The sequence below is a fragment of the Mizuhopecten yessoensis genome, unplaced genomic scaffold (assembly GCF_002113885.1).
Source record: "Mizuhopecten yessoensis strain PY_sf001 unplaced genomic scaffold, ASM211388v2 scaffold523, whole genome shotgun sequence".
Taxonomy (NCBI): domain Eukaryota; kingdom Metazoa; phylum Mollusca; class Bivalvia; order Pectinida; family Pectinidae; genus Mizuhopecten; species Mizuhopecten yessoensis.
In genome coordinates this window covers 270111-297081 of record NW_018403589.1, presented here as the reverse complement: position 1 = coordinate 297081, position 26971 = coordinate 270111, and the positions used below count along the sequence as shown (strand labels likewise).

Sequence of the window (26971 nt, the reverse complement as noted above, 5' to 3'; positions counted from 1 at the left end):
GTTATTTCAATACTTGTATTTGTATAACATTACTCGGATATTGGTGACCAACTCACTGTTTTTACTCAATTAATGTTGACGTTGAATGCGTCACTATGGCATATCAATATCTCTTAAGATAAACTAAGTTCATCGCTTGCATTCATAGACGTTCGTTTTTTAGTCAGTTATACAATTATATGTATGCTAAAGAGATACATAGAATAAATGTATATTCGACTATGAACATATTGGTAACTCAGATGAACATTTTAACAATGTAGTGACGTGACCTATATTCGTCCATGAACATGCATCATGTTATCCGCTGACCGTTACACCCGGTCAGTTCGTTAGGCCTGTCTGTCTCTGATCCACACCGATCAGTCACATAACTAATATATTTACGCTCGGTTTGATATCGGTTGTAGAACGCTATCCCATGTCCACGCTGGCTTGTACGTTTTTATATAGAGCACTTTGTTTCAAGTGAAGTTTTTACGACTCCTTGAAATTGTAGCACTGTCGATTTTTCTGACATTTGTGGACATCTTTCACAACAACTGACCAGCCCACAGTTACTAACGCGACACGAACCGGACATTAAGTGCCATTTATCACCGATGTTATTGTTTATAACTCCCCTGACAGGACAAACACCCCACGTATTGGCCTTCGCATTGAAGATAAAACAATGGGTCACTACATGGAATTTTTTAATTTACCAATAATACTGTCTTACCAAATTTTAAGTGCGAAGAGCGTTTAAAACTCTCGAAATTATGGGTGACGATAGGGCCACTGTTTTTTAGCGTCAAAAGACCATAGGCTAACACTGCGGAGTAAAACATAAGTAAGGTTCTAGACAAAGGTACGTGCCCCGAGACATCTATTAAACCTAGGGTCGTGTTAGGAGCTGTGGATTATCTAAGTAATCCTTGTCTCGAACAAACATATCCGTGACCCAAATATCAGAGACGAGACAAATCACTAAGGAGGATGAGAATGCATACCTTCTCGTAAACCAGCCGAACGACATTTAGACCGAATCATGCAACTTCTAGAAACGACACTGACGTTTGAAGTTTTGCTTTGCTGTAAAAAGTAATAAAATCAATGCCAATTTACGTGGGCATTTGATATAAAATTCCTTTAATACAACATTCTGTAGATGGAATTAATGACAAGTGAACTTTTAGTGTTTTTGACATGTGTGAACGGTGTTTTGAGTGTCATCCACCTGCTGTAGGCCCAACATTACTGTCTTTGTTTTGAGGGTAAAGTCTGAACACAGAATCATTATGAAGAATTCATTCTTTCGCACCTGATCACATGACATAGCTATATATAGGTGCGAGGCGATACCCCAATGTATACATAACTTAAGTAGCGTGTAATGCTAGATTTGTTAGTCCTTGTTCTGTTATCTTCCTTAAGTATCCAACTTCAATTTCTTTAATCTTTCACGTGACACCTTAATGTGTGTGATGGAGGATATTTTGTGTTGTATTCGACCTCGTTTCCACCGTCACCTTGGACAGGATTATGTTGTTTAATTCTTGAGATTTAATCACACGTATATATGAAAAGAACCCACATAACAAAAACTCTCCCTCCATCCCAGCTATGTAGGGGAAGTCTTCGAGAAGGTCACATGCTAGTATCACAATGATGCCAACCCATAATACTACTATAGCCCACAATATCCATTGTTGTTGGGTAGCCAATCATATCACGTGTTTTGTGAGCATCTCTATAATGGGCTCTACCGAGCTTGAAATTCTCCATGCATATTTTGACTGCATAACACACATCTCGAAATCTGTACACATTGGGGGATCAACAGAAGCTCATTCGACAAGTGGGTTATACAGTAGTTTTCTACAAACTATTGGTTCAATTGAATAACCTATTCAGAAATGTACTTTAGGGAAAAAAAGAAGGATTGCTAACCGTGACAGTGCTACATTAGGACTTCACAAAATCAGCCTTGTATGTACCCTTAGGAAGAGTAATTTAAGATTCGTCAAAGGAAGAGGTATACCCGTCTAAGTGAAATGTGTACACGTCACAGTAATATGTGTACATGTCATAGTAACATGTGTTCACGTAACAATGGCATGTGTACCCATCACAGACAAATGTGTACTCATCACACAATTTTAGGTACCCTACATCTTCACACGTTGTAAATTTATCGGCCGCTGTTAATTTGCTACAATTCTCTTTATAAATTATTGTTCCGACACCCAACATTTTTCTTTTAACTTTCATCGCGTAACACATTTGATGATGACGGCATTAGCCTAAATATTACATTAACCTTATTTTGAACATTTTAACCTCACCTTGACATTGCTCCATCTTGGCGCCATGTTCAATTTCCGCGTGAGCGGAAGTGGTGTCAGCACGTCACCACATTCACTGCGGACTTCACAATTTTCACTGTCGACTTCCGGTGTACGGCGGCCACTAGCGAGAGAAGCAGAAGAACTCCTTCTTCGAAACATTAAATTCACATCGGAAAGCCTTCTCATCAGCGACATGGTTGTATAGTTTTAAAGATTTCCAAATAAAACGCATAAAATTGCACACAATAGATTCCTTCACAAAACAAAAGGCGCTGTAAAAAGGTCACAACACGGGATCTTCAGAACGTTTTACATTCTCGTAATTTGTCATCCTGTGTTTGCTATCCTCCCTGAACGCAATACTTCAAGTAGAATTACACTTGATTTGTAGGTGTTTAAATCACAGGTTAGAAATATTTAAAGTATAAAGGCGATGTCGGTACCTTGTTCAAAAGACATACGGACTAGTCACGTGCTTAGTATAGGAATCAAGCGAAACCCAAAACAAACAGTACAGTGGCGATAGCTAGATTATATCGTAGTCTCTCATTAAAGGTTTATCTGGTATGTGAGGTTTGTGTTGTGTCAGGCATCAAAACAACTCGCGGGTCAGCCTATCTACGTAAGGTCAGCGTAATTCGTCTCCCACAGGTGGTATGGTCAGTGACGATTGTCCGGAATGGTAAAACATATTAATCCATTGTAAATCTGTATCAAGTGGATAGTATGCCCTTGATCATCTAGGTTCTCGGGTACCAAAGAACGTTCGAACACACAGTTTCCAGATTCTGGGAAACACCTTCCGTCCAAGTCCTCAGTGGACCAAACACCGTAGTACTAAATCCTGGGTAGCTGTCAGGTAATGAAACCTGTATCCTGTCCGGCGGAATGACCCAGTGGATTTACACGTCCATAAATGTGTACCTGATAGGTTATTACCGTACTTTACTTGGTCTTTGTCACAGTGTATTTCATCTTCCTCACTCAGCCTTTATATGAAGGCTATTAAAACAGATGTGGCCTCGTTTGTTGTTTATCATTTGGTTTGCAATATAGATGTGTAAGTCTGCACTGAAGCCAACCGGCGGCTTGGGCCTAGATTAGCACATCTTGTATAATCTTTCTGATATTTGCCTAATCTTCCTTGAGCAAAACCCTACAGGTCAATAAAATTCATTTCACAAAAAATATCCTAATATATTCCTATCGTATACATCAGTGGGACCTTACCTACAGTGCATTATAATAGTCAATAGACACAATGAGCGTCATAGCCATATCTGCACGTGCAACGTACGTATTGAGGTGTCTTAGTCTATTTACAGGTAATACACAGGTATCCCACAGGTATTTCCACGTCAGTCACAGCCACACAAGGCCGTACACCTGTCAGAGAGAGTAAAACCTATCGGACACGTCTCATGTATCAATCATTCCTTTTGCTCCAGAACGTCCCGAAAATATTAGGAAGTTGTTTTCGCAGATCCCAAACCTGTCACACAGTTAACGTTGCTGTTGACCATAGATACATAAATTATCCAATAGGACACGGTGTATCCGCTTGTTTCCATTTGTTGAAAGTATCTGGCCGTTGTGTATCAGTTAGCACACTAAACATGCTCCATAGAATCAGTACATATTGTACTACTATACACATATATAAACTAAATAGCGTACTGTCGACACTTACGTCTCCTTGATGAAGAATCGCGTGTCCTCAGCGTATATTACACTCAATAACTATTGATGAGAAAATGATGCAAAGTTCACGCGGGAGAAAAAAGGACTAATTAATTATATAAATCCCTGACAGATTTTGTAGGTGTAGGGATCAGCTAGGATACACAGGTAAGTGGTGTTATCGAGAGGAGCCGACAGGTATAACACCAGATCGACTGTCATACCGCCGGGCTTGTCACGGTCCGGCGAGATACATGTACACATGTAGCGACAGTGTATACCCCCTACATCACTATATCTACACGCCTCAGCGACTTCTAAAGAGGGGATATCCTCTCTCGCCTTCCTCTAAGTCTACATAAATAATTAACTTTCATATTTAAAGCACCGCGAAGTTTTAAATCTATATTGAATGTGTATACAACAGTGAGTTTCTTACCCTTTCTAGTACATATTTTGACTAATCAAAGAGAGAATGTCCGCTCTAATTCCGTTCTTTTGAGCTTTGGATGACGACATTAAAATATCATGTCAGTTTAACTTTATATACAAGAATATGTACTTTGTATTTTCCTATGTATTACATACATTCAACAGCACATACAAAATGAGAGATATCTGGGTCTCGACATCCGTATTCAGTTCTTGACATCCACATCCGGTCCTCAATATCTACATCCGGTCCTCCAGAGCGGCACAGCATGCGTAATCACGTCACATAGATACACACAGTCTGATTGGGAGGTCTTGATTAAAACACTTAGTAACTTACATCCGTTTGGTATAAATCTAACCCTGTGTGTCAAAACTTACTTAAACAGGAGATAAACACTCATAATTGTGGCGTTTTGTTTACACGCTGTCATCGCCAAAAGTCGGAGGGAGATGGGAACAGGACATCTGGACACGCAGTGATTGCGCCCAAATAAAAACAAAACAAAAAGATATAACGGCTCGCCAAAACAAAGAGAACTCATCGTGCACAAAAACATGAATCCAACGAATGAGGGACTGAACTAAAGCGAGTGACTCACCAAAACAAAAGGAAATGAAGTACGTATTAAAACAAAGAAGGATTTTTCCATTCATAGATCCCCAAACAACAACGATACTCCCTGGTATCATATGCCATTAACCATCATGTATATAGTTTACCATCGGAGCACGTGATCCAGTTTCAAGTTGTTTGGTGACCGTTTAACGTGTTTTTCGTGTTGTTTTGGTGCACGTATTGTTTTCCTTGAGTTTCCCTATTTTCCAGTTTGTGTTGACGCTGTGGTATTTATTTTTTATTTTACCTCGGAGACAACATCCAACGCAAGCCTATCCTTGGCGGATACACACCAGGGTCAGTCTATACATTAATTATTTAATGATTACTGGTTCGGAGTGCATTATTTTAAAAACCGATCGTTGCTGACTGGAAATGTTTTGAATGGAAAACATTGAACTTTACTATAATGAAAAGTCGACAATATCCAGACCCTTTTAGTGTATGTTTGTTAAAGGAACCTACATTTAAAATCATGCGTACCGATAAATTATTGTCTCAATTTCGTATTCGTCATATTTAACAAGAATCGTTTCAAACGTAACGTTGTAAGGTTCCCCCAGCACTATTGCCGTATTTGTAGCCGAAACAATCTTTATTTCCTGAATGACTTTAAAAACGCCTTATGATGACACATGTTTTACAAGATATGTAATAATCAGGTGTTTGTGAGTAAACTAGGAAGATACCGAGATGACAACACGGCCACGGGCAGGTTAACTTTAGATTTCAAAAACTTTAACAAGACAGGGACCCATTCATTATGCAATTAATTTCGAAGTCAGTGATGCGGTTTATGGCGTTCCGCCCGAGTGGCCTTAGACCACATATAGGTAATGTTATATGAGCTGACAATATAAAGTAGACATAAAGAGAAATATGTCGACCTCCTGGTGGTGATATAGACTGGCTACCAGCCCCTAAGTTTTTATGAAGAATTTCTCGGCTGCATTTTACTACTAGCTTATCTCCCCCTAGTCTAGAATCAGACATCGAAGTGATCAAAATGTTTAGAGTTAAAGTTCTTTTGTTAATTATTCAATATTCTAGAGAGGGTGACCAGGCTAAGTGATGAGCACACCATTCTATTGCATGTGTAAGTGTGTGTAAATCTAGGATCGTTACAGTGTGCTACATAGGAGCTACACTTGCCCTACTTCAAACCTATGTACAAAAGCCAACAGGTGTGTTTCTGGTGCAAAAATGCAATTTCACAGGTATGCACAGCAATGAAATGTCAAAAATGCTCTTATATTTTTTTTTAGTGTTTAGTTCGTGACAAAAACTGGGCGTCAAGCAGCCGGAATCTAATTTTTCTTCTCAAGGAAATGAAATATTCAGTTGTGCCCACTGTTAGACCCGAGACTAAACGTGTCGTTTACGGCACAGGAAGTGTCATTTGTTATCAATAAAAGAACTCACTCTACACTTAACGACGTTTATTTTTGTAATACCGGAAATAAGAAAATATTAACCTGCGCTAAATGGAGTCAATAATACTACAGAGACATAATACAGAACAAAGGGTTTTTACTATTCTAATTGCAAACGAAAATGTAACATTGATCTCTAAAAGCTACCATCAGACGTGACCTCCACATACCCACGGAATGCTATCTAAGTCCGTGACCTACCCAATAAGAATGTCCCCATTGGCCGGACTACATCTGTATTTCACATGCAAGTGAAGCCATAACTAAGAGCCGTCTCTTAGAAACGACACCAGGAAAATATTTCGAAACTGACAACGAATATGTAATTTTACGGAGTTATTTCACAGAGAATGTATTGACGGAGCACACTTAAGAAATTCTCCGAATTACCAATCAATTTAAATCGATCGCGTTTTATAAATTTCTTATAGCACGGCAATCCCCACACCAGAGTTTGTCAATTTGAAAGCATTCCAAGAATACAATCTAAACCATCATTATTATGACCTTGCAAGATAAAGAATCAGAGTGCAGGGATACAGTAAGACAGAGAAGACGAGGAATACGAGAGATAACATGAATACAACAAATCAATCAGAATAAAACTTAAATGTGGTTTGTACTCGAGTTAATCAAGACAGCCACTTGACCCCTAAGAGAGTTTGTTTGCTCCTTGAGTTTGAGAAGGCATCTCTATTTTATGTATGTGTTGAATCTCCTGATTTCTGGAGAGATGTTGTTTGATCTCCGAAATGCTGAATGTCAAGTTTCATCAGAGAGCCCTGACGGTTATCTGATGACCCGAGTAAAATATACAGCAAGTGTATAGAAAAAAATGCATGGTCACACAAATGTTGTAATAGGGACAGAAAATACAGTTTCAACTTCCTCTCATTAAATAACCACGAACCTCCCCGATTCCTCCAGTAGCCCAACGAACATGTTCAAGCATTTCTGACAAGATGCGAGATTGAAAGTGACCCAAACGTTACATTTATTATAAGCGGTAAGCCGTAGAACGCTTGGTCTCTCTAAATAATGCAATAGTATACTGTACGTGTTACTTTTCTAATAAAGCATATAACCTACGTGTACGTTAATAATCTAAGTTATGTAACCTTTCTTAAGGCATTGCTAACATGGCAGATGCTTTTTACGACGGGTTTGATAAAGATAGCCTTTAATGATTAATTATCATAACGACCGTTTTAATTGAATTTTGATCTGATCATTTGATTGAGCTTACAATGTCTGTTAGCTGCATCGATTTACAATATGATGGGAAGGAAGAGGTATATATACCTGAGGAAATATATGTTAAAGTCAATATATTTGCATATATATAACATATGGTTTGCCAACCGCTTAATTTAAATGATCAATATACATGCACCTGTCCTATAAATAAGCCCAGTTGTTTTTAATGGTGAAAGGCAAATTATATATACGTACATGTGTTTAGGAATAATGTCTCATAAGTCATAAATGGTTGGATACCTCTTTAAGTTTAATGTACCGAAGTATTTGCTTAAGTATTATAAGACTGTAATGTGATAAAGAATGTGTGTCACTAGTAACATACACGTTCATTCATACTTTGCCACACTACCTACATCCTGAAGACACCACATCAACAAACCAAACAACAAACCAAACAAAAAACATACTTACGACGTCACGAGTCAACTTTGACCCTGGTTTTACATGCCATCAGCATCACAAAAAACATCCCACACCATCCCATTGATGTACAAACAGAATTCCGTTATTGGTACGAACTGATTACACCTAGTTTGTTGACGTCTATTGTTGTCAATAATGTTTTTGATGGCTACTTTTATCGCTTGTCCAGAACCAGTCTACTTCCAATAATGTGTGTTTAGATGTTAGACACTAGATTAGCGATTGACCACACTATAATGTGGCAAACTGACCACTCACATCCGATTAGAATCAATGGTCAGGTGTTGGTCTGGTCACTGTCTGACGTACACCGATGTAGGTAATTGGCTGAGTTAAAGACATTCGGCCATAAACATATCACTGACGTGTGTCTGGCCACACCAAACTGACCACCAAACACTGGTCAATTATTGTACATGATACGTAGGTATCCAAAACATCTGTCCAAGACGTCTACAATAAATCCTCTGCAGATTTTTTTCCATCAAAAACACCAATGAAGTAGTAAACACAAAAACGTCCGAGTTTTGACCGCTCAAAGTTGCCAATACTACAACCCTTCCCTGACCAGAGTTTTTACCTCCCTGTCAATCACTCCCTGGTCACTAGTCGCCAATGATACAGCCCTAACAACACATTATATGTTAGCGTAGGTGCCTAGTAATCACCGGTAATTTGTGATGACGTGAGCGGCCTTACACCTCGTACTGTACCGCCATTGACAGGTATTGACGAATTATCCAGGTTCGACTAGAGGCAATACAAGGCAGTTATTACCGCACACGGCCCGGGGGTTGCGATACAGACACACAGCCCGGGGGTCACAACGCATATGTACAATCTTTATTCCGAATCTGGCTAGCTCACTTTCAGAGAATCGGTCTAATTTTTTCAAGTTTTCTATATAATCAGCCTTTATCTATACCTGTGATATATCAAGTCAGAACCTTTAGTGATGCAAGCTTCATCGTTAGAAGATATTTGGAAATTTGGAAATAATATAGTTGTCAGTGAAGATTCTATTCAACCGAGAAACTGACTATACTGACAGTGACTGGTACTGTATTACTAGACCTGTACACGAGCGGTACCTTCGATCACAGACCATACAAGGGTACTGTCGAGTCTTTTCCCAGTCGTCTCATAATCCGGGCACTTTTGCTGGAAATAGCCTCAAAGAAGCTAGTAGGTGACCGGATTATCGAGGCATCACTAATGACAACGTTTTTAGTATTCCAAACCCCTTAGGTCCTACATTTGTCAATAACTATCTAGTTATATGAAATGTACTTTGGCACCGTTTGATCGTAGAAATAGTTTATTTCACAGATTTGTGAAATGGCGAGTACCAGAGTCGAGTTTATCTGGTAGTATACTGATAAATGGTAAGATTTTGGATGGAAACGACCACGTTTAGCTTTGTTGTGACATTCAGTTTGTTTAGGATTCTTTGCTCTCACAACAGTTAAGGTCACGGAGATTAAGGACAATCATGGGTTATATTAAAATGCCATCTCATTAAAATATTAGAACATTGACAAAATAATATTACACCCCATCCAGTCAAGGGCGCCAATGGAGACAACATCTTAAAAGACCAAGCTCCAAGGTTTTGCAATAGAAACAGCAACAGACCAACTTTGGATCATATTCTTGTTCCTAAAAATGGGATTCTGCATGGATTTCAACATAAGTCGTCCCTTACAATCATGCAGTCAGATACAACATGTATATTTCTGCATCCTGTATACAACGTTAAATGTAACAGGATACAATTATAACTACAACAGGCCTCATGTTATAACTAACGAAGAGTTGATCTTCCCACGACCAAAATATTGACCTAAATCATTTCCCCGATTTTCATCTTAAGAGTGTGAAGTTAACGACCCGAGGAACATCATAAATGAGACAACTTGTTTGAAATTTGAAACATAAAAGCACAGTTTAAGATGTTCTATTTTCAAAGTTGTTAAACAATTACGCGTATTCTGAACTTTGAAACGTAACGACTTACTATTATCTGGTTATTATTGCCACAGAGAACACACACGTCTGTATCTGTTACTACGACAACAGACGAGAGGATGTTCTACTGATGTCAACAGTGATAGTGCAATGAGGGGACAGGTAGATACACTAAAGCACTAACACTTATTCACAAGGGTTTGAATTTGAGAATCCTAATTCTTGTCAAACAGGCCCGAAATAATATCAAGTTTGTTTTATCAACCTTGGATCTTTGGGCTCATCGATTTTGGTCAACAGAGTACGATTTCATGCATCCGTATCCAGCTTGTGACGTTATTTAGGAAGATATGGCACTTTGGTCCTTCGGCTTCACCTCCTTTGGGCAGTCTTCACTTTCCTTCTCTGCTTCGAGACAAACCCGCTAACAAACAAGTCGGATGGAACGAGTAAACAAATTGTATGTTTTCAAACCTATAATTGAGAATTGAATTTTTCAGGCGAATTTCATAATTTTACTGGTGGAAGCGATTTATCCTTTTATAATAAGATAGATTGAGTAATGTTTCTTAATAAAACGGTTACTATTTTATTACGTCATCGGCCGCAAATCTGTAGCGTCGCAACCGTAAGGAAGCTATGACGTCATGTCCATCGTTCTAATACAATCGTGATAGGTTGTATTGTTAACATGCATTACATGTATATGCATTCGCTACACAGCAACGTTACTGTGTGACAGAGTAGTCAATGAACTGCCTTGACTGGTAAAAATGTACCAGAAACAGTTTATATTAATTTAGATCGCTCTGTGATTGCATAATTCATACTCTAAACAGAATATTCATTTTCGAGTTTGTTTCAGTATCAAACGGAATCCGGACTCGACTCGATCTGATACTAACCCAATTACATTGTAGCGTCCACATTCAGACTCCACACCCGACCATGCTGTCGTTTACAATCCTAATTTCCTTTGTTGTCGTTCTATTTACAACTTCCGCAGTTTAATTGAGAGGCGGTCATTACTTGGACATAAACTCGTATTACTGACCAAACTAATTATTCAGTTGACCATTAAAATGACCATTTAACCGCGTGAGTATTTACAACTTTCACGCCAGAAGACGTTACGGCCAGATACACTTCCCCATGCCCGACTAGGCCGTGAGTTAAGTATGTACGTGTTTACATCTATTCTGTGAATAGACCTTGTTAAATCTGACAATAAAATAAACACATTTGGTTCAAAGATATTTACTGGTCGTTAAGTAGTATTTTTATTTCTATGATCTCGGCAGAGCTGTTTACACAAACGCGTTGACCCAATCGGTCAAAGTCACACCAAAGGCCGGAAGTATAAAAGTGCGAAACACTTGTCGCGGTTGTCTGCGTCATATTTTCCAAATATTGCAGCGTTATGTCAGCGAATTAAGTAAATACTTTAAAATAGAAGTGCGTGTTGTAAATATTTGATGAAAAAAATCATGCATTTCTTCAGAAAAACGGGTTCCGGAAACGCCGAGTGAGGACGCGCCCACGCGAGTGTTCGAACAGCTCTTCAGAACTCGTTGGACCCATTTTGGTGAGGTTGAAACATAACAGCCGATGACGAAGTGTGATGTTTATATTGGGTCTATATATATATAAAATGATTTAACGATCAAACAAAACATTTGCCCCTTTTTATGTCATATTACGGATCATTATTTAGTTACAGAGTTTTTTTGACTGTTTTAGATATAATTATAAGTGGAAATAAAGAATTTGTTAATGTAAATATCGAAGGTGACGTGATCGTGGCTTTGTCACTTATATGTATAATTGACAGTCAGATGAAAGTAGCTTGGCCAATTATAATGGACAGTCTGATAATAATAGCTTAGCCAATTATAATGGACAGTCAGATGCCAGTTGCTTAGCCAATTATAATGGACAGTCAGTTGACAGTTGCTTAGCAAATTATAATCAACAGTCAGATAATAATAGCTTAGCCAATTATAATGGACAGTCTGATCATTATATATTAGCCAATTATAATGGACAGTCAGATGATAGTAGCTTAGCCAATTATAATGGACAGTCAGATGAAAGTTGCTAAGACAATTATAATGGACAGTCTGATAATAATAGCTTAGACAATTATAATGGACAGTCAGATGCCAGTTGCTTAGCCAATTATAATGGACAGTCAGGTGACAGTTGCTTAGCAAATTATAATGAACAGTCAGATAATAATAGCTTAGCCAATTATAATGGACAGTCTGATCTTTATATCTTAGCCAATTAAAATGGACAGTCAGATGAAAGTTGCTCAGACAATTATAATGGACAGTCTGATAATAATATCTTATCCAATTATAATGGACAGTCAGATGATAGAAGCTTAGCCAATTATAATGGACAGTCTGATAATAATATCTTAGCCAATTATAATGGACAGTCAGATGATAGAAGCTTAGCCAATTATAATGGACAGTCTGATAATAATAGCTTAGCCAACTATAATGGACAGTAAGATGACAGTTGCTTAGCCTATTATAATGGAGAGTCAGATGATAGTAGCTTAGCAAATTATAATGAACAATTAGGTGTTGATAACTTATCCATTTATAACGGAGTGTCAGGTGAAACGGCATAGCCAATGAGAATAGAAAAGGTCGTGTTTTAACCAATTACAATTAACATAGAGGTTTAGCCAATTAGAATAGAGAAATATCGTAATATATAACAATTTTATAACCTTTAGCTTGATGAAAATGTTGAGTGAAACATTTATACTTATTGTGAATGACATTTAGATTAAATATATACTACTACTGTAGTTTTGTTGTGAACGAATTCAAGAGCGTTCACGTTAGCACGCAGAGATGTAAATCTAGTAACCTGCTACTGAATGTAGACCTACTCGGGCTCAATTCAGTCAAAACTCCCGATAAGGACGTGTTGCACGAATTTCTTTCATTAAAACCACGGAATTAGATTAGATCTAAGACCGTGTTAAAAGTAAGGGACCAAAGGTTACATTCGTCAGCGAAAAGGCGATAAAGGAGATACCGTTTGTTTAAAAACATACGAGTTAAATGTCTCAAAACGAAATTCTCAAAAAATTCTATCCATCTTGTCTTATTGAAATGAGAGACAGTAAACCGGGCTTTATTGGTTAGGGTGTAGATTATATGTCCGACCCCAGTAGGATATCGGGGTTTGTTGTAAAGCCCCACTATACCGGACAATACCCTGTAATAGGTATGACGGGAGGTCGTCCCATACAAATCCCCGGTAATGTATGATGGCTGACACACATAACACCAATGATAGGGGGTTATACACAGGTGTTGGCGGGGGGTGGAGATGGATAACACATTATCACAGCGGTGATTGTATTGCAACAATCTTTAAGATTTCTGAAAGATTTAAATTGAAAATTGAGTGGAAAATAATTCATTGCCTGTGTAGTATTTATGCTATATTGCCTGTCGTTATGAGGAGTACCCGGTACTCCCGGACAGACGATATAACACCCTGACCTCGTCACCTCCACACACTTTCTAAGGTGACGACATCCACCCAACTAAAAAATATATATCAGCAGGTGCGCTATCGAGATAATTAATCAACTCATAAACCTATCTACTTTAGCAGTGGTACCGTTTGTATACAGGAACAAAAGTATATCAGATAGCCTTACAATCAACATGAAGCCTCTATGCTTTTTTTTCTCTCTCCTAAAAACATACATATATCGTTTTGTGTTACAGAAGGTTGATGCAATTAAAACGAATATATTAGTATTACTTGTAAATAGGAAAGAACTGTCATTAACTGCAACAAGCAAATGTCAATTATAAACGAATAACGTACAGACACCATCGACTGAAAGAGTCGATCGACGTACCTACCGTCAACGACGTGCTCGTTAAGTCCCATGAATGTAGGTCAAGGCTGTTTACTTGAAGAAACCTTAGCTGACTCGTTCACAGGTAGTCACTGACCAAATACCATGAACAAATACCAAAGTGTTCCCGCAAAGTCAACTGGAAATATGACCGACTATTCCAAACATTTCGTTATATAGTGAGATATGTACACGTGAATATCCCGGCCCCGCCCCCTTATGAAACCTCTCTTCCCCTCTCAGACTCCCCTCGTGAAGCCCTCCCTCCTGTAGCATCCCTCCTAAACTTTGACCTCGTCCAGAATCCCCATCTCACCTCCAAATACTAAACTATGAACCTAGTTATCTATAAAACTCACAACATAAACTTCTCTCTCCTCGTGTTAACTGGATTTCATGGGGTGCCAAGTTCTTTGAAACTGATTTAAGAGACATTTACGTTACCGAAAACATCTTTAGAACCAGAACAGGTTTCCTAGGGTAATTCGCCGAAGGTTTATGATCTCATATAATTAATTGGCCTCACAGGTTTTTGGTTTTGTCTCGTTTCACTTTTCTTGAAACAGACATTTATGGTATTTGACTTATAATGAGTCCGGTATTACTGTCACTTATCGAGCAACCTGTCTAGCAGAAGATGTTGATGAATGGAGAAGGTATATCTAATCATATGTTTTTACTTTCTCAAAGGTTTGAATAACTGATGGTTGTAATCCTGGGAATGTTTTAACACATATACAGTAAGGCAATAATGAGGGTTCAGTATTTATCAGTTTTGGCTCAAATATGAACCATTTCAATACATTTTGTGAAATTTGGTTTGATTTCAAGAATTTGGATCAGAGTTGTTTTTTGTCGAACAATATCTTTGGCGAAACCTGCTGCCAGCTTACAGACATGAAACTTTCCTGTTATTCAAAGGTATGCTAATTGTGGACGTTGATTGATTTTGAATTTCACATAAACAATGCTACACCCTGTTAGCTGGTGAGGAGACCTGGTACACGGTAGATACAGAGGATTTAATCGTGTTTACACAGACCCTCTACAGATATATAACCTCCTGTACCTCTGTTTACACCGACAAACACCTTCTCACCTCTTTAATTATCTTTCGTTGACCCTTTCTCCTTCCGAAGATGACAACAAATCCAAATTCCTCACGGCATGTCGAGTATCACCCCTACATTGCTCAGCATATCTATGTCCTGGTTCTGATTTAAACATGCTTTATTTATATATTTACGAGAGAAAACAATCAGATTAAAACGAAAAAGAGTCTGATTTATAACAGATAAAAGGATGGCCGAGCTGGTTGTTTATTTTTAATGTATACAACCAGCTCGACATGCTATATAGCCATCACCCCCTCTACAGGGCTACAGATACGTCCCGAGATCTGAGCTCTTGATTAACCTTCGTACGTCTCCTTATCTATACGGAGTAACGTAGCCAAAATAAGCCGGTCAGAGATAACAGTGTTTATAAATATTATGATTTACAGATTATTTGATATAATAACTTATTTCGAACACGCACCTGCGGTATTCAATTTACACCTGTAAATGTGTTCCTTGTTTTCATGTGTTTACCAGTCTGTTCACCAGCGGTAGATTTAACTTCCATAAGCATTTCTTTTGCTACAAATTCATTATCTAGTGTCAGCTTTCGTTCGAAACATCATAAGGCACAATCTCGTGGTAAAATAACGACGACCGATTCTACATACCGGTGACCTTCCACTAGCCAAGGCAAAGGTGTTAGCTAGTTTATCGAAGCCGAGGTCAAACATTCCTTCTAAATTGGCATATTTACTTACGTATTATTGTGTTACATTACATGATACATCTGATGAATGTTATTTTATGTATTTGTGCTAATCTGTTGTTTGAAATACTCTCAGGTTCTAGAAAGCCTGTTTGACAACCAGTTGTTGTTGTTTAATATATTGCCGACAAAGCCGGCAAAAATGCTTATTTATATAAGAATTCTTTTTAAGTTTTGGAAGGACTTTTTGGCTACCGATCCATGCTGTTACGTGTGACTTACACGTGAACACTGTAACGTCCTTGTATATGTGGCTACCGGTCTATGTTATCTTCTCAAATGACTGAAAATACTCATCTATAAATATGAATATTTTGCAGGTTCTTGCAGGGTTTTGTGGCTACTAGTCAATATTGTTTTACCCATATCTGTTGGACAAGACTTGTACCAAGCGAACACTTGGTAGTTTCTGGAAAGCCTGTGCCTACCAGTTTGTGATGTTTTATACACTGCTGACGGAAAAGACTTATCTATATATGAATACTTTGCAGTTTCTAGAGGGTCTTTGTGGCTACCAGTCCTTGATAATTTTAAAAACTGCTGATGGAGTTTATGAGGCTACTAGTCCATGTTGTTATTTAACACCGTATGTAGAGAGGACTTTGACGAAAGTACTAGGTACGTACTGAAAGGTTTCTATGACGTTTATTGGCAACTCTAAGGTTATTGTTTGATCAAAGCTGTCAATGACTTCAAATGGAAGGTATAACCAAATTTATGTAAGTTTTCAAATTCTATCAATACAGCAGGAGGCTAAAGAACATTTCTGGATCTGATAATGGTAAAACGTATTCACGAATATGAAACAAATTATATGTGTGTCCTGAAAATATGGATTGTGGTACTTAATTCAACTAAAACAAATTGGAAAACTAGATGGTTCATCAGCAACACCCTACATTTGTCTAATATATATAACGTACTGAAGTATGGCGGAGAAAGAATTGTTCTGGTCACGAGATGTTATAGGCAATGTTTATAAAACATAGGTACAATATGTACCATACCTTTAAAATAGGTACACACTAATATTCATGTTAGTGAATCTTGTCATTTTCTTGTGATATTTTGGACGTCATTACAATTGTTGTGTATTTACATGTATTGTCACCTATTCTTCTCACCTGTTCAACATACATACTGTATTAGAACAATACGTATGTATATATACACTTAGCTTTGGTACATACTGTAATACAACAATACGTATGTATATCTACACTTAGCTTTGGTACATACCGTAATACAACAATACGTATGTATATCTACACTTAGCTTCGGTACATACTGTAATACAACAATAATATGTATATCTACACTTAGCTTTGGTACAAACTGTAATACAACAATACGTATGTATATCTGCACTTAGCTTGGGTACATACTGTAATACAACAATACCTATGTATATCTACACTTAGCTTGGGTACATACTGTAATACAACAATACGTATGTATGTCTACACTTAGCTTGGGTACAAACTGTAATACAACAATACGTATGTATATCTACACTTAGCTTTGATACAAACTGTAATACAACAATAATATGTATATCTACACTTAGCTACATACTGTAATACAACAATACGTATGTATATCTACACTTAGCTTGGGTACAAACTGTAATACAACAATACGTATGTATATCTACACTTAGCTTTGATACAAACTGTAATACAACAATAATATGTATATCTACACTTAGCTACATACTGTAATACAACAATACGTATGTATATCTACACTTAGCTTGGGTACAAACTGTAATACAACAATACGTATGTATATCTACACTTAGCTTTGATACAAACTGTAATACAACAATAATATGTATATCTACACTTAGCTACATACTGTAATACAACAATACGTATGTATATCTACACTTAGCTTGGGTACAAACTGTAATACAACAATACGTATGTATATCTACACTTAGCTTTGATACAAACTGTAATACAACAATAATATGTATATCTACACTTAGCTACATACTGTAATACAACAATACGTATGTATATCTACACTTAGCTTGGGTACAAACTGTAATACAACAATACGTATGTATATCTACACTTAGCTTTGATACAAACTGTAATACAACAATAATATGTATATCTACACTTAGCTACATACTGTAATACAACAATACGTATGTATATCTACACTTAGCTTGGGTACAAACTGTAATACAACAATACGTATGTATATCTACACTTAGCTTTGATACAAACTGTAATACAACAATAATATGTATATCTACACTTAGCTACATACTGTAATACAACAATACGTATGTATATCTACACTTAGCTTGGGTACAAACTGTAATACAACAATACGTATGTATATCTACACTTAGCTTTGATACAAACTGTAATACAACAATAATATGTATATCTACACTTAGCTACATACTGTAATACAACAATACGTATGTATATCTACACTTAGCTTGGGTACAAACTGTAATACAACAATACGTATGTATATCTACACTTAGCTTTGATACAAACTGTAATACAACAATAATATGTATATCTACACTTAGCTACATACTGTAATACAACAATACGTATGTATATCTACACTTAGCTTGGGTACAAACTGTAATACAACAATACGTATGTATATCTACACTTAGCTTTGATACAAACTGTAATACAACAATAATATGTATATCTACACTTAGCTACATACTGTAATACAACAATACGTATGTATATCTACACTTAGCTTGGGTACAAACTGTAATACAACAATACGTATGTATATCTACACTTAGCTTTGATACAAACTGTAATACAACAATAATATGTATATCTACACTTAGCTACATACTGTAATACAACAATACGTATGTATATCTACACTTAGCTTGGGTACAAACTGTAATACAACAATACGTATGTATATCTACACTTAGCTTTGATACAAACTGTAATACAACAATAATATGTATATCTACACTTAGCTTTGGTACATACTGTAATACAACAATACGTATGTATATCTACACTTAGCTTTGGTACAAACTGTAATACAACAATACGTATGTATATCTACACTTAGCTTCGAACAAACTGTAACACAACTATAATATGTATATCTACACTTAGCTTTGATACAAACTGTAATGCAACAATAATATGTATATCTACACTTAGCTTTGATACATACTGTAATTCAACAATACGTATGTATATCTACACTTAGCTTTGATACAAACTGTAATGCAACAATAATATGTATATCTACACTTAGCTTTGATACAAACTGTAATGCAACAATAATATGTATATCTACACTTAGCTTTGGTACAAACTGTAATACAACAATACGTATGTATATCCACACTTAGCTTCGGTACATACTGTAATACAACAATACGTATGTATATCCACACTTAGCTTCGGTACATACTGTAATACATCAATACTATTTATCTGCACTTAGCTTGGGTACATACTGTAATACAACAATACTTATGTATATCTGCACTTAGCTTTGGTACAAACTGTAATACAACAATACGTATGTATATCTCCCCTTAGCTTGGGTACAAACTGTAATACAACAATAATATGTATATCTACACTTAGCTTTGATACATTCTGTAATACAACAATACGTATGTATATCTGCACTTAGCTTCGGTACATCTGCACTTAGCTTGAGTACATACTATAATACAACAATGGGTATGTATATCTAGAATTAGCTTTGGTACATACTGTAATACAACAATACGTATGTATATCCACACTTAGCTTCGGTACATACTGTAATACATCAATACTATTTATCTGCACTTAGCTTGGGTACATACTGTAAAACAACAATACTATGTATATCTACACTTAGCTTGGGTACAAACCGTAATACAACAATACGTATGTATATCTGCACTTAGCTTGGGTACATGCTGTAATACAACAATACGTCTATATATCTGCACTTAGCTTTGGTACATACTGTAATACAACAATACTATGTATATCTACACTTAGCTTGGGTACATACTGTATAACAACAATACATATGTATATCTACACTTAGCTTTGGTACATGCTGTAATACAACAATACTATGTATATCTGCACTTAGCTTGAGTACATACTATAATACAACAATGGGTATGTATATCTACAATTAGCTTTGGTACATACTGTAATACAACAATACGTATGTATATCTGCACTTAGCTTGGGTACATACTGAAATACAACAATACTATGTATATCTGCACTTAGCTTGGGTACATGATGTAATACAACAATACGTCTATATATCTGCACTTAGCTTTGGTACAGACTGTAATACAACAATCCATATGTATATCTACACTTAGCTTGGGTACATACTGTATAACAACAATACATATGTATATCTACAATTAGCTTTGGTACATACTGTAATACAACAATTCGTATGTATATCTGCACTTAGCTTCGGTACATCTGCACTTAGCTTGAGTACATACTATAATACAACAATGGGTATGTATATCTGCACTTAGCTTGGGTACATACTGTAATACAACAAAGGGGATGTATATCTGCACTTAGCTTGGGTACATGATGTAATACAACAATACGTCTATATATCTGCTCTTAGCTTTGGTACATACTGTAATACAACAATACTATGTATCTGCACTTAGCTTTGGTACATACTGTAATACAACAATTCGTATGTATATCTGCACTTAGCTTGGGTACATACTGTAAAACAACAATACTATGTATATCTACACTTAGCTTGGGTACTTACTATAATAGAACAATACGTTTGTATATCTGCACTTAGCTTCGGTACATACTTTTGTACAACAATACTATGTATATCTGCACTAAGCTTTGGTACACACTGTAATACAACAATACGTATGTTTATCTACACGTAGCTTCGGTACATACTGTAATACAACAATTTTATGTATATCTACACTTAGCTTGGGTACATACTGTATAACAACAATACATATGTATATCTACACTTATCTTTGGTACATGCTGTAATACAACAATACTATTTATATCTGCACTTAGCTTGAGTACATACTATAATACAACAATGGGTATGTATATCTACAATTAGCTCTGGTACATACTGTAATACAACAATACGTATGTATAACTGCACTTAGCTTCGGTACATACTGTTGTACAACAATACTATGTATATCTGCACTAAGCTTTGGTACACACTGTAATACAACAATACGTATGTTTATCTACACGTAGCTTCGGTACATACTGTAATACAACAATGGGTATGTATATCTGCACTTAGCTTGGGTACATACTGTAATACAACAATACGTATGTATATCCACACTTAGGTTCGGCACAGGTGAATAAACAAAGTGACACTTATTGTACATAACGGTTGTTAATGGTCAGACATGGCCATCGCCTTCGGGCTCAAGTTGACCTCCATAGCCATCGTCGGCATGGACACATGTAGGTCGCACTGAGAGATGGCCAGTGAGTGACCAACATGATGACATTTGTTCACTATACTAAACTGACCAACGGTCTTCACATTCATGCATTGTTTTGCTAAAATCCTCATCTAGTGTCTCGTAAGCCTCAGTATCGGTTGGGTGTCAATCATATATTGTTGTACATTTAAGACCATGCTTGTACGTATGTATTTTAAGCAAAATTGACATGTGACACTTAAATAAAATAATTTGTATTGTATTGTATTGTTTATCAGTCTATATTCAGTAAAGGAACATTTATAATGTTCTTGTTTACTTGTGCCCAATCCTTTTGCTTTATTTTTGGTTATAACTAAACATCTTTGTTCCTGATTTTTGTATAGGATACAAATGTCTTTTTACCATACATTGCGAAAATTTCACGAACAAGTATTAAATATGAAATTAACAAAATATCACCAACAACCGTGTTCTTAGAGTGAAAAAGTCGATGGAGATCGACCGGGATTCAAACCCTGGACTTCAGATTGTTATACTATCGCTCTAACCGACTGAGCTATCCGGTCAGTGTCCTGGCCTAACTGTGCTACAGTCATACCATTAACGAAGTCAAGGGGAGGTTACTGTATAAACAAAACTAGGGTGTCATGGTATAGAGACCTTAACCACACTTAGTATGACACTAATGGGGAATGTAAAACTGAAGCATATTTGGTATGACATTGGCGGTGAACGCTAAACTGAAACATTTACATGTATAACATTACATCAGCGGTGGACGCTAAACTTAAACATACTTTGTATGAACACAATGGTAAGCGCTAAACTTAAACATACTTTGTATTAACTCAATGGTAAACGCTTAACTTAAACATACTTTAATTTGTATACACTCAATAGTAAGCGCTAAACTTAAACATACACTCTTTGTATTAAAGAAATGGTAATTGAATCAATGGTTAAAGTTCAACATGATTGACTTAAATATACTTTGTATGATATCAAAGATAAACGTTTAAATTAACACACGGAATAAGGCTGATGGCGACAAAGCTTATCAACACATTTTCACTATCTTACGTTTCTGATGGGCGTTTGTTCAATAACACATTGATTATAATAGCAGATTGTGTGATACGAGAATTTTGATTGACGTCCTGACACAGAGATGATAACTGTTCCGAACGGGGGCCATCTTACCAAACAATAAAATCCAGGTTTATGATATAAATACACCCACGGTACCTGTCCAGCTCTACGTCTGTCAGCTTCTGTATGTATCTCTATGTATCACACAGACAGGTAGTGTAGCTCTTTTACCTGTGGTATTAATTATCTCAGGTCATCTGTTATCATCACACTAATCATCTTACTAATTCTTTCATGAATCGTTTTAACTAAATATATTTGTCGAGAAGGTATAACGTCATGGGTATGTCATTTATTCAAAAAAAAAACCGACATCAACTCCAGTATTTATTTCCAAATCAATATAAATCTTGAAATTGAATAATATTACGCGTATTATGATAGAGAACCATGACTCTTTCTGAGTCACGTAGTGTGTATTGTACTGAGCCAACAAACCTATCAGAAGGGAGGCAACTCTTACAACTCACGACAAAGTCGCCTAAAAGCTCATCAAAGAACATGAAAATGTTCTGCCTAAATTATTACATGTGCCTTGATGACATGTTTTATTTGTTTGTTGTTTTTCAGCGACATTAGATAAAAAAAAAAACACCCCAAAAAAACAGAATTCAAACATTTAACATGATCACTGATATCTTACCTTAGGTTCTCGATTTGTCACACGCACGTCTTCGTTGACTACCATCAACCCCTCGTTGTTTGGACCAGGGATATCCCCACTGACGTCACTTTCTCGTCGTTTCCGGTAACCTCTCAGTTTGGCGCGCACCAAGTTAAACAAATAGTTCCGGTCTTTCTGCCAAACTTCCTTTAAAGCAGGATCATGTTCGGGGAAGTCATCGACAGGTAGTCCAAAGGAGTTCTTGCTCGGCATTATTGGTAACGAGGATAAACCCCATTCCTCTGCTGATGACGAGAAATCTGCGTCAGTACCAGATAGTTCTCTGTCGCCATTTGTGCGACCATTGGGGAGCGAAGTTCGTATGTCGTCCTTTGTCGACGGACTATTTTCACTTGATCTAAATTTGATTTTTGGTGGTGCTGATGTTGCTTTTGCTGCTCGTGAATGGGATGATGACGTAATTGATGACGTATTACTGTATCCGTCTATGTGTTCGTAATCACGTAATAACTTTGATTCGGCCTTGCACTTATCTACTTTGTCCACTTTTACCTTGCTAGCCTCCATCTGTAAACATTGAAGCCAATTCGAGAGCTCGGTGTTGTCGACGGCATTGAAATAAACACTTTTCCGGTTCTGATGGGAGACTTTGAACACATAAGATTTTTTGAATCTTTTCTCTTGATCTGGCATATATTCCACCTTTGAATTATTTAGAACAACTGCCACTGTTGCGGATTCATCCGGCGCCATCGACTTAAACCCGAACATACACCCTCTACAAACAACGCACCACAGTTTATGCCATTTAAGAAGGTATTTCTGCTGTAAATACCCACTCATACGTATCTCCTGGAGATCCTTCAGGATCACCGGAATTTCTGGCTTGTTGCGTTTTAGTTTGTCCTTTAAATCCGAAGCAGTTCTCATAATGCCCTTACTCAATCCCTTTTCAGATTTGCCAAAGTCAAGTGACCGGGATAGCTTCCGACTCTGTGGCCGACCGAGGCCCGTATTGGGCCCGGAATCGATCAAACCTGCAGCAACAAAGTCTATAGAAGAGGAGAGAGACGACGCACCATCATTGTCGTCTAATGAATTCGAATCTGTGGAATCGGTGTCTTTTGGAGACTTCTTTTTAAACAAACTATCTAAACTACCGAATGATCTGAGTTTCCTGAAGGTACTAGATTTCTTTTGTTTAGGCGACGACTTTTGAAAGTGAGTTGCCTTCACCGGCAGCGTTTTCACTATCTCTGGTTCCGTATCCCGGCGCAACCGTCTTCGGAAGTCTCCAAGTGAGTCTTTTGGAGGCGATGTCCCGGCGATCGGACTCGAAGTTTCCCGTTCAGGGCTTGGTAAAGTTTCTGCACCCGCAACTGGTACACCGTCCGTAAACGATTCTGACTTTACCAACTTAGATGTACGGACAGAGGTTCTGGCGGATGGAGCATATTTGGGCGTGACATGAGTCTGTGCCTCCCCCTTCAGGATAGGGACGGGCCCACTAACGGAGTGACGCCTTGGACCGTTGGATGCATCGGTTTGTGCATCATTCTCCAAGTTTGAGGCTGGTTTGAGATACGCCATCCAGCAAAGTAGGTCGGATTTCTTCTGCACGCTGAACAGGTATTTCTTGTGAGTGCCCGAGTCATCCAAAATTATTTGGTACTTGTCCAAACCGGATATCGTCTTGGACGCAGCTTGGTTGGGTTTTGTTGCCGCTGAGCTGTATACAAGGGATCGAACGGAACATCCGGGCAACAACACGACGGCCTGGGGACGTTCTGACGTCTTGCTCTCGAATATACAGAACAACATATCTGCAACGACGCACCACACTGTCCTGTGGAGGAAAAGTAGACGATGATTTGAAATAATTTAAGCATCTTTATTATTTAGTTGACATACTAATACAATTTGAACGACATTGACGTAACATTTAAAAAGATAATATCATCACGTCAAAGCAAGAAACGACTCATAATCGAATCGTACCCGCTCCTAAAAATTTTGACTACTATACTGTTATAGTGGATCAGTGGTAAACTGCATGACAAGAAATATTGCATCTAGGACATTTGAAACACAAATCAAAACATACATGGCTTAATCAATCTGCCTACAAACAGTTGTCAATGACGTCATTCCTTTCTGAATTTTTACTGCCCTAATATGATTTCAGAAAGGGGATGCCTGGAGATAAGGAATGACATTACACTGTCAAAACTAAGATAACTATATCTAACATAACACAAACTACATTGCATTAAAGCGGCGTTGCCAGCCACCATTTTCCCGTTTGATCAGCCAAAACGATAATACACTTAAGCATGCCCTATGGATTGTCTTACTTGTGGTTGCCTTGGTCAAATAACCAGGCGGCATGTTCTGGCTGGTCGATGTCCGCCATCGTCAAGTCCTTCAGCCTCTCAACCATACTGGATATCCCATTCGTCTTTGAGATATCTTTTCTAATGTTCGGTCCAAGTGAGTGACCTTGGGCCATTCTGATCTTCATCTGCTGGAACTGCTCTACCGTGAACACGGAAAGGTCAAGGTCATTGTCGCTCGACGCCTGAAAAACATCAATTACGGAACATTTTCAGAAATATGAGTCTTGATAATGACAGTAGTAAATCGGCTACTTTTCAGGTCAATCGTCCCTTATGAACAGCTTTTGTAGGAAATCTTAACGGAGAAGTGAGTAAACATATTAATATAACTATCTATATAACAATAAAAAGAACGACCATATATCAAGTCGTTTACCACTTCAGCATACAAAAATCTATGTATTGATGTTTGGGTACAGACGGATCAATCCACTATAACATTAGACACAATGTCAGTTTGATATCTTTAATTCATATTTTGAATTGTAATCAGCTAGGAGTCATATTATAAATATATTTAGACGATAAATTGAGTTCGACTGGTAGTACCTAAATGATAAGACTGGCATTCCCAAATAGAGAGGCCGCGGTTAACGATCAAGACATACACAAGCACACCAAGCATGAAGTGGCTTCCGTCTACTTTCACTTTTATCATGTCAGAACAACTATCAAATACACGTTAAATCTCTATTGATAGAACACACAAAGGACGTTGATTTTATTTATTCTGCACTTATAGACTCTTGAATTATCTCGCCCAAAACAACGTCAATATGTACTAGTGCCGAACAATAGCGACAGATCTACTGTAGATATGATGGTGAGATCGGACAATCCACCCTATCAATTCTCGTACTTGTGTAACTTTCGTTAAGATTACTAATTTCACGGTGTGGGGTCGCTCGTCTACAAAGATTAACGATCATGATACGCTATCATTGGGCAAAAAAATCTCTAGAAATACGACGTAGTATAAGAAAATTGTAATTGATTTGTCGCTCTAGAGGACAGGTAAGGGGTTAAAGCAATGATTAAGATACAAGACTAAATGTTCGCGTAAATTCATCATTTATATGATTGTTTATCCAAGGGAATCATTTTTGTCGATTGAGCGGTACCGCATTGACCTCTACAGCATGCTACTATAAGATTAGGGTTATACGTCTTTTATTTGTACTTATAAATAAACCTCCACCGTGGAACATACATTTTGACTTAAAGACAAAATTTAAATGTCAAATATTTGAAATATCTGTTCAAGAATTCCGAAATTTAAAATTCAAGTCATGCCTTTTAAATATTTGAAAGGACTTCATCCCTTGTTATGTTGAACGCCATTTGGAGGTTTTGGTTACTCTTTAAGATTGAGTGAGATTCGATGTGTTGGCTGTGGATCTCTAATTTACAGTACATACATATAATACCACAGATAACAATCGGATCTAGCATGGATAACCGTGCTTTCTTTTCGAACAA

General features: G+C 37.2%; 1 protein-coding gene across 4 annotated transcripts in view; it reads right to left on the bottom strand.

Moving 5' to 3' along the window:
* Positions 1–26971, bottom strand: part of LOC110450192 — a 107835-nt gene that overhangs the window by 19403 nt on the left and 61461 nt on the right. For all 4 annotated transcript variants that reach the window (XM_021497513.1, XM_021497520.1, XM_021497527.1 and 1 more), the window contains 2 exons: positions 25451–25674; positions 23115–24942 (listed from right to left, as the gene is read on the bottom strand). In XM_021497513.1, the coding sequence (XP_021353188.1) occupies positions 23115–24942; positions 25451–25674 (2052 nt within the window). The remainder of the gene's footprint in view (positions 1–23114; positions 24943–25450; positions 25675–26971) is intronic.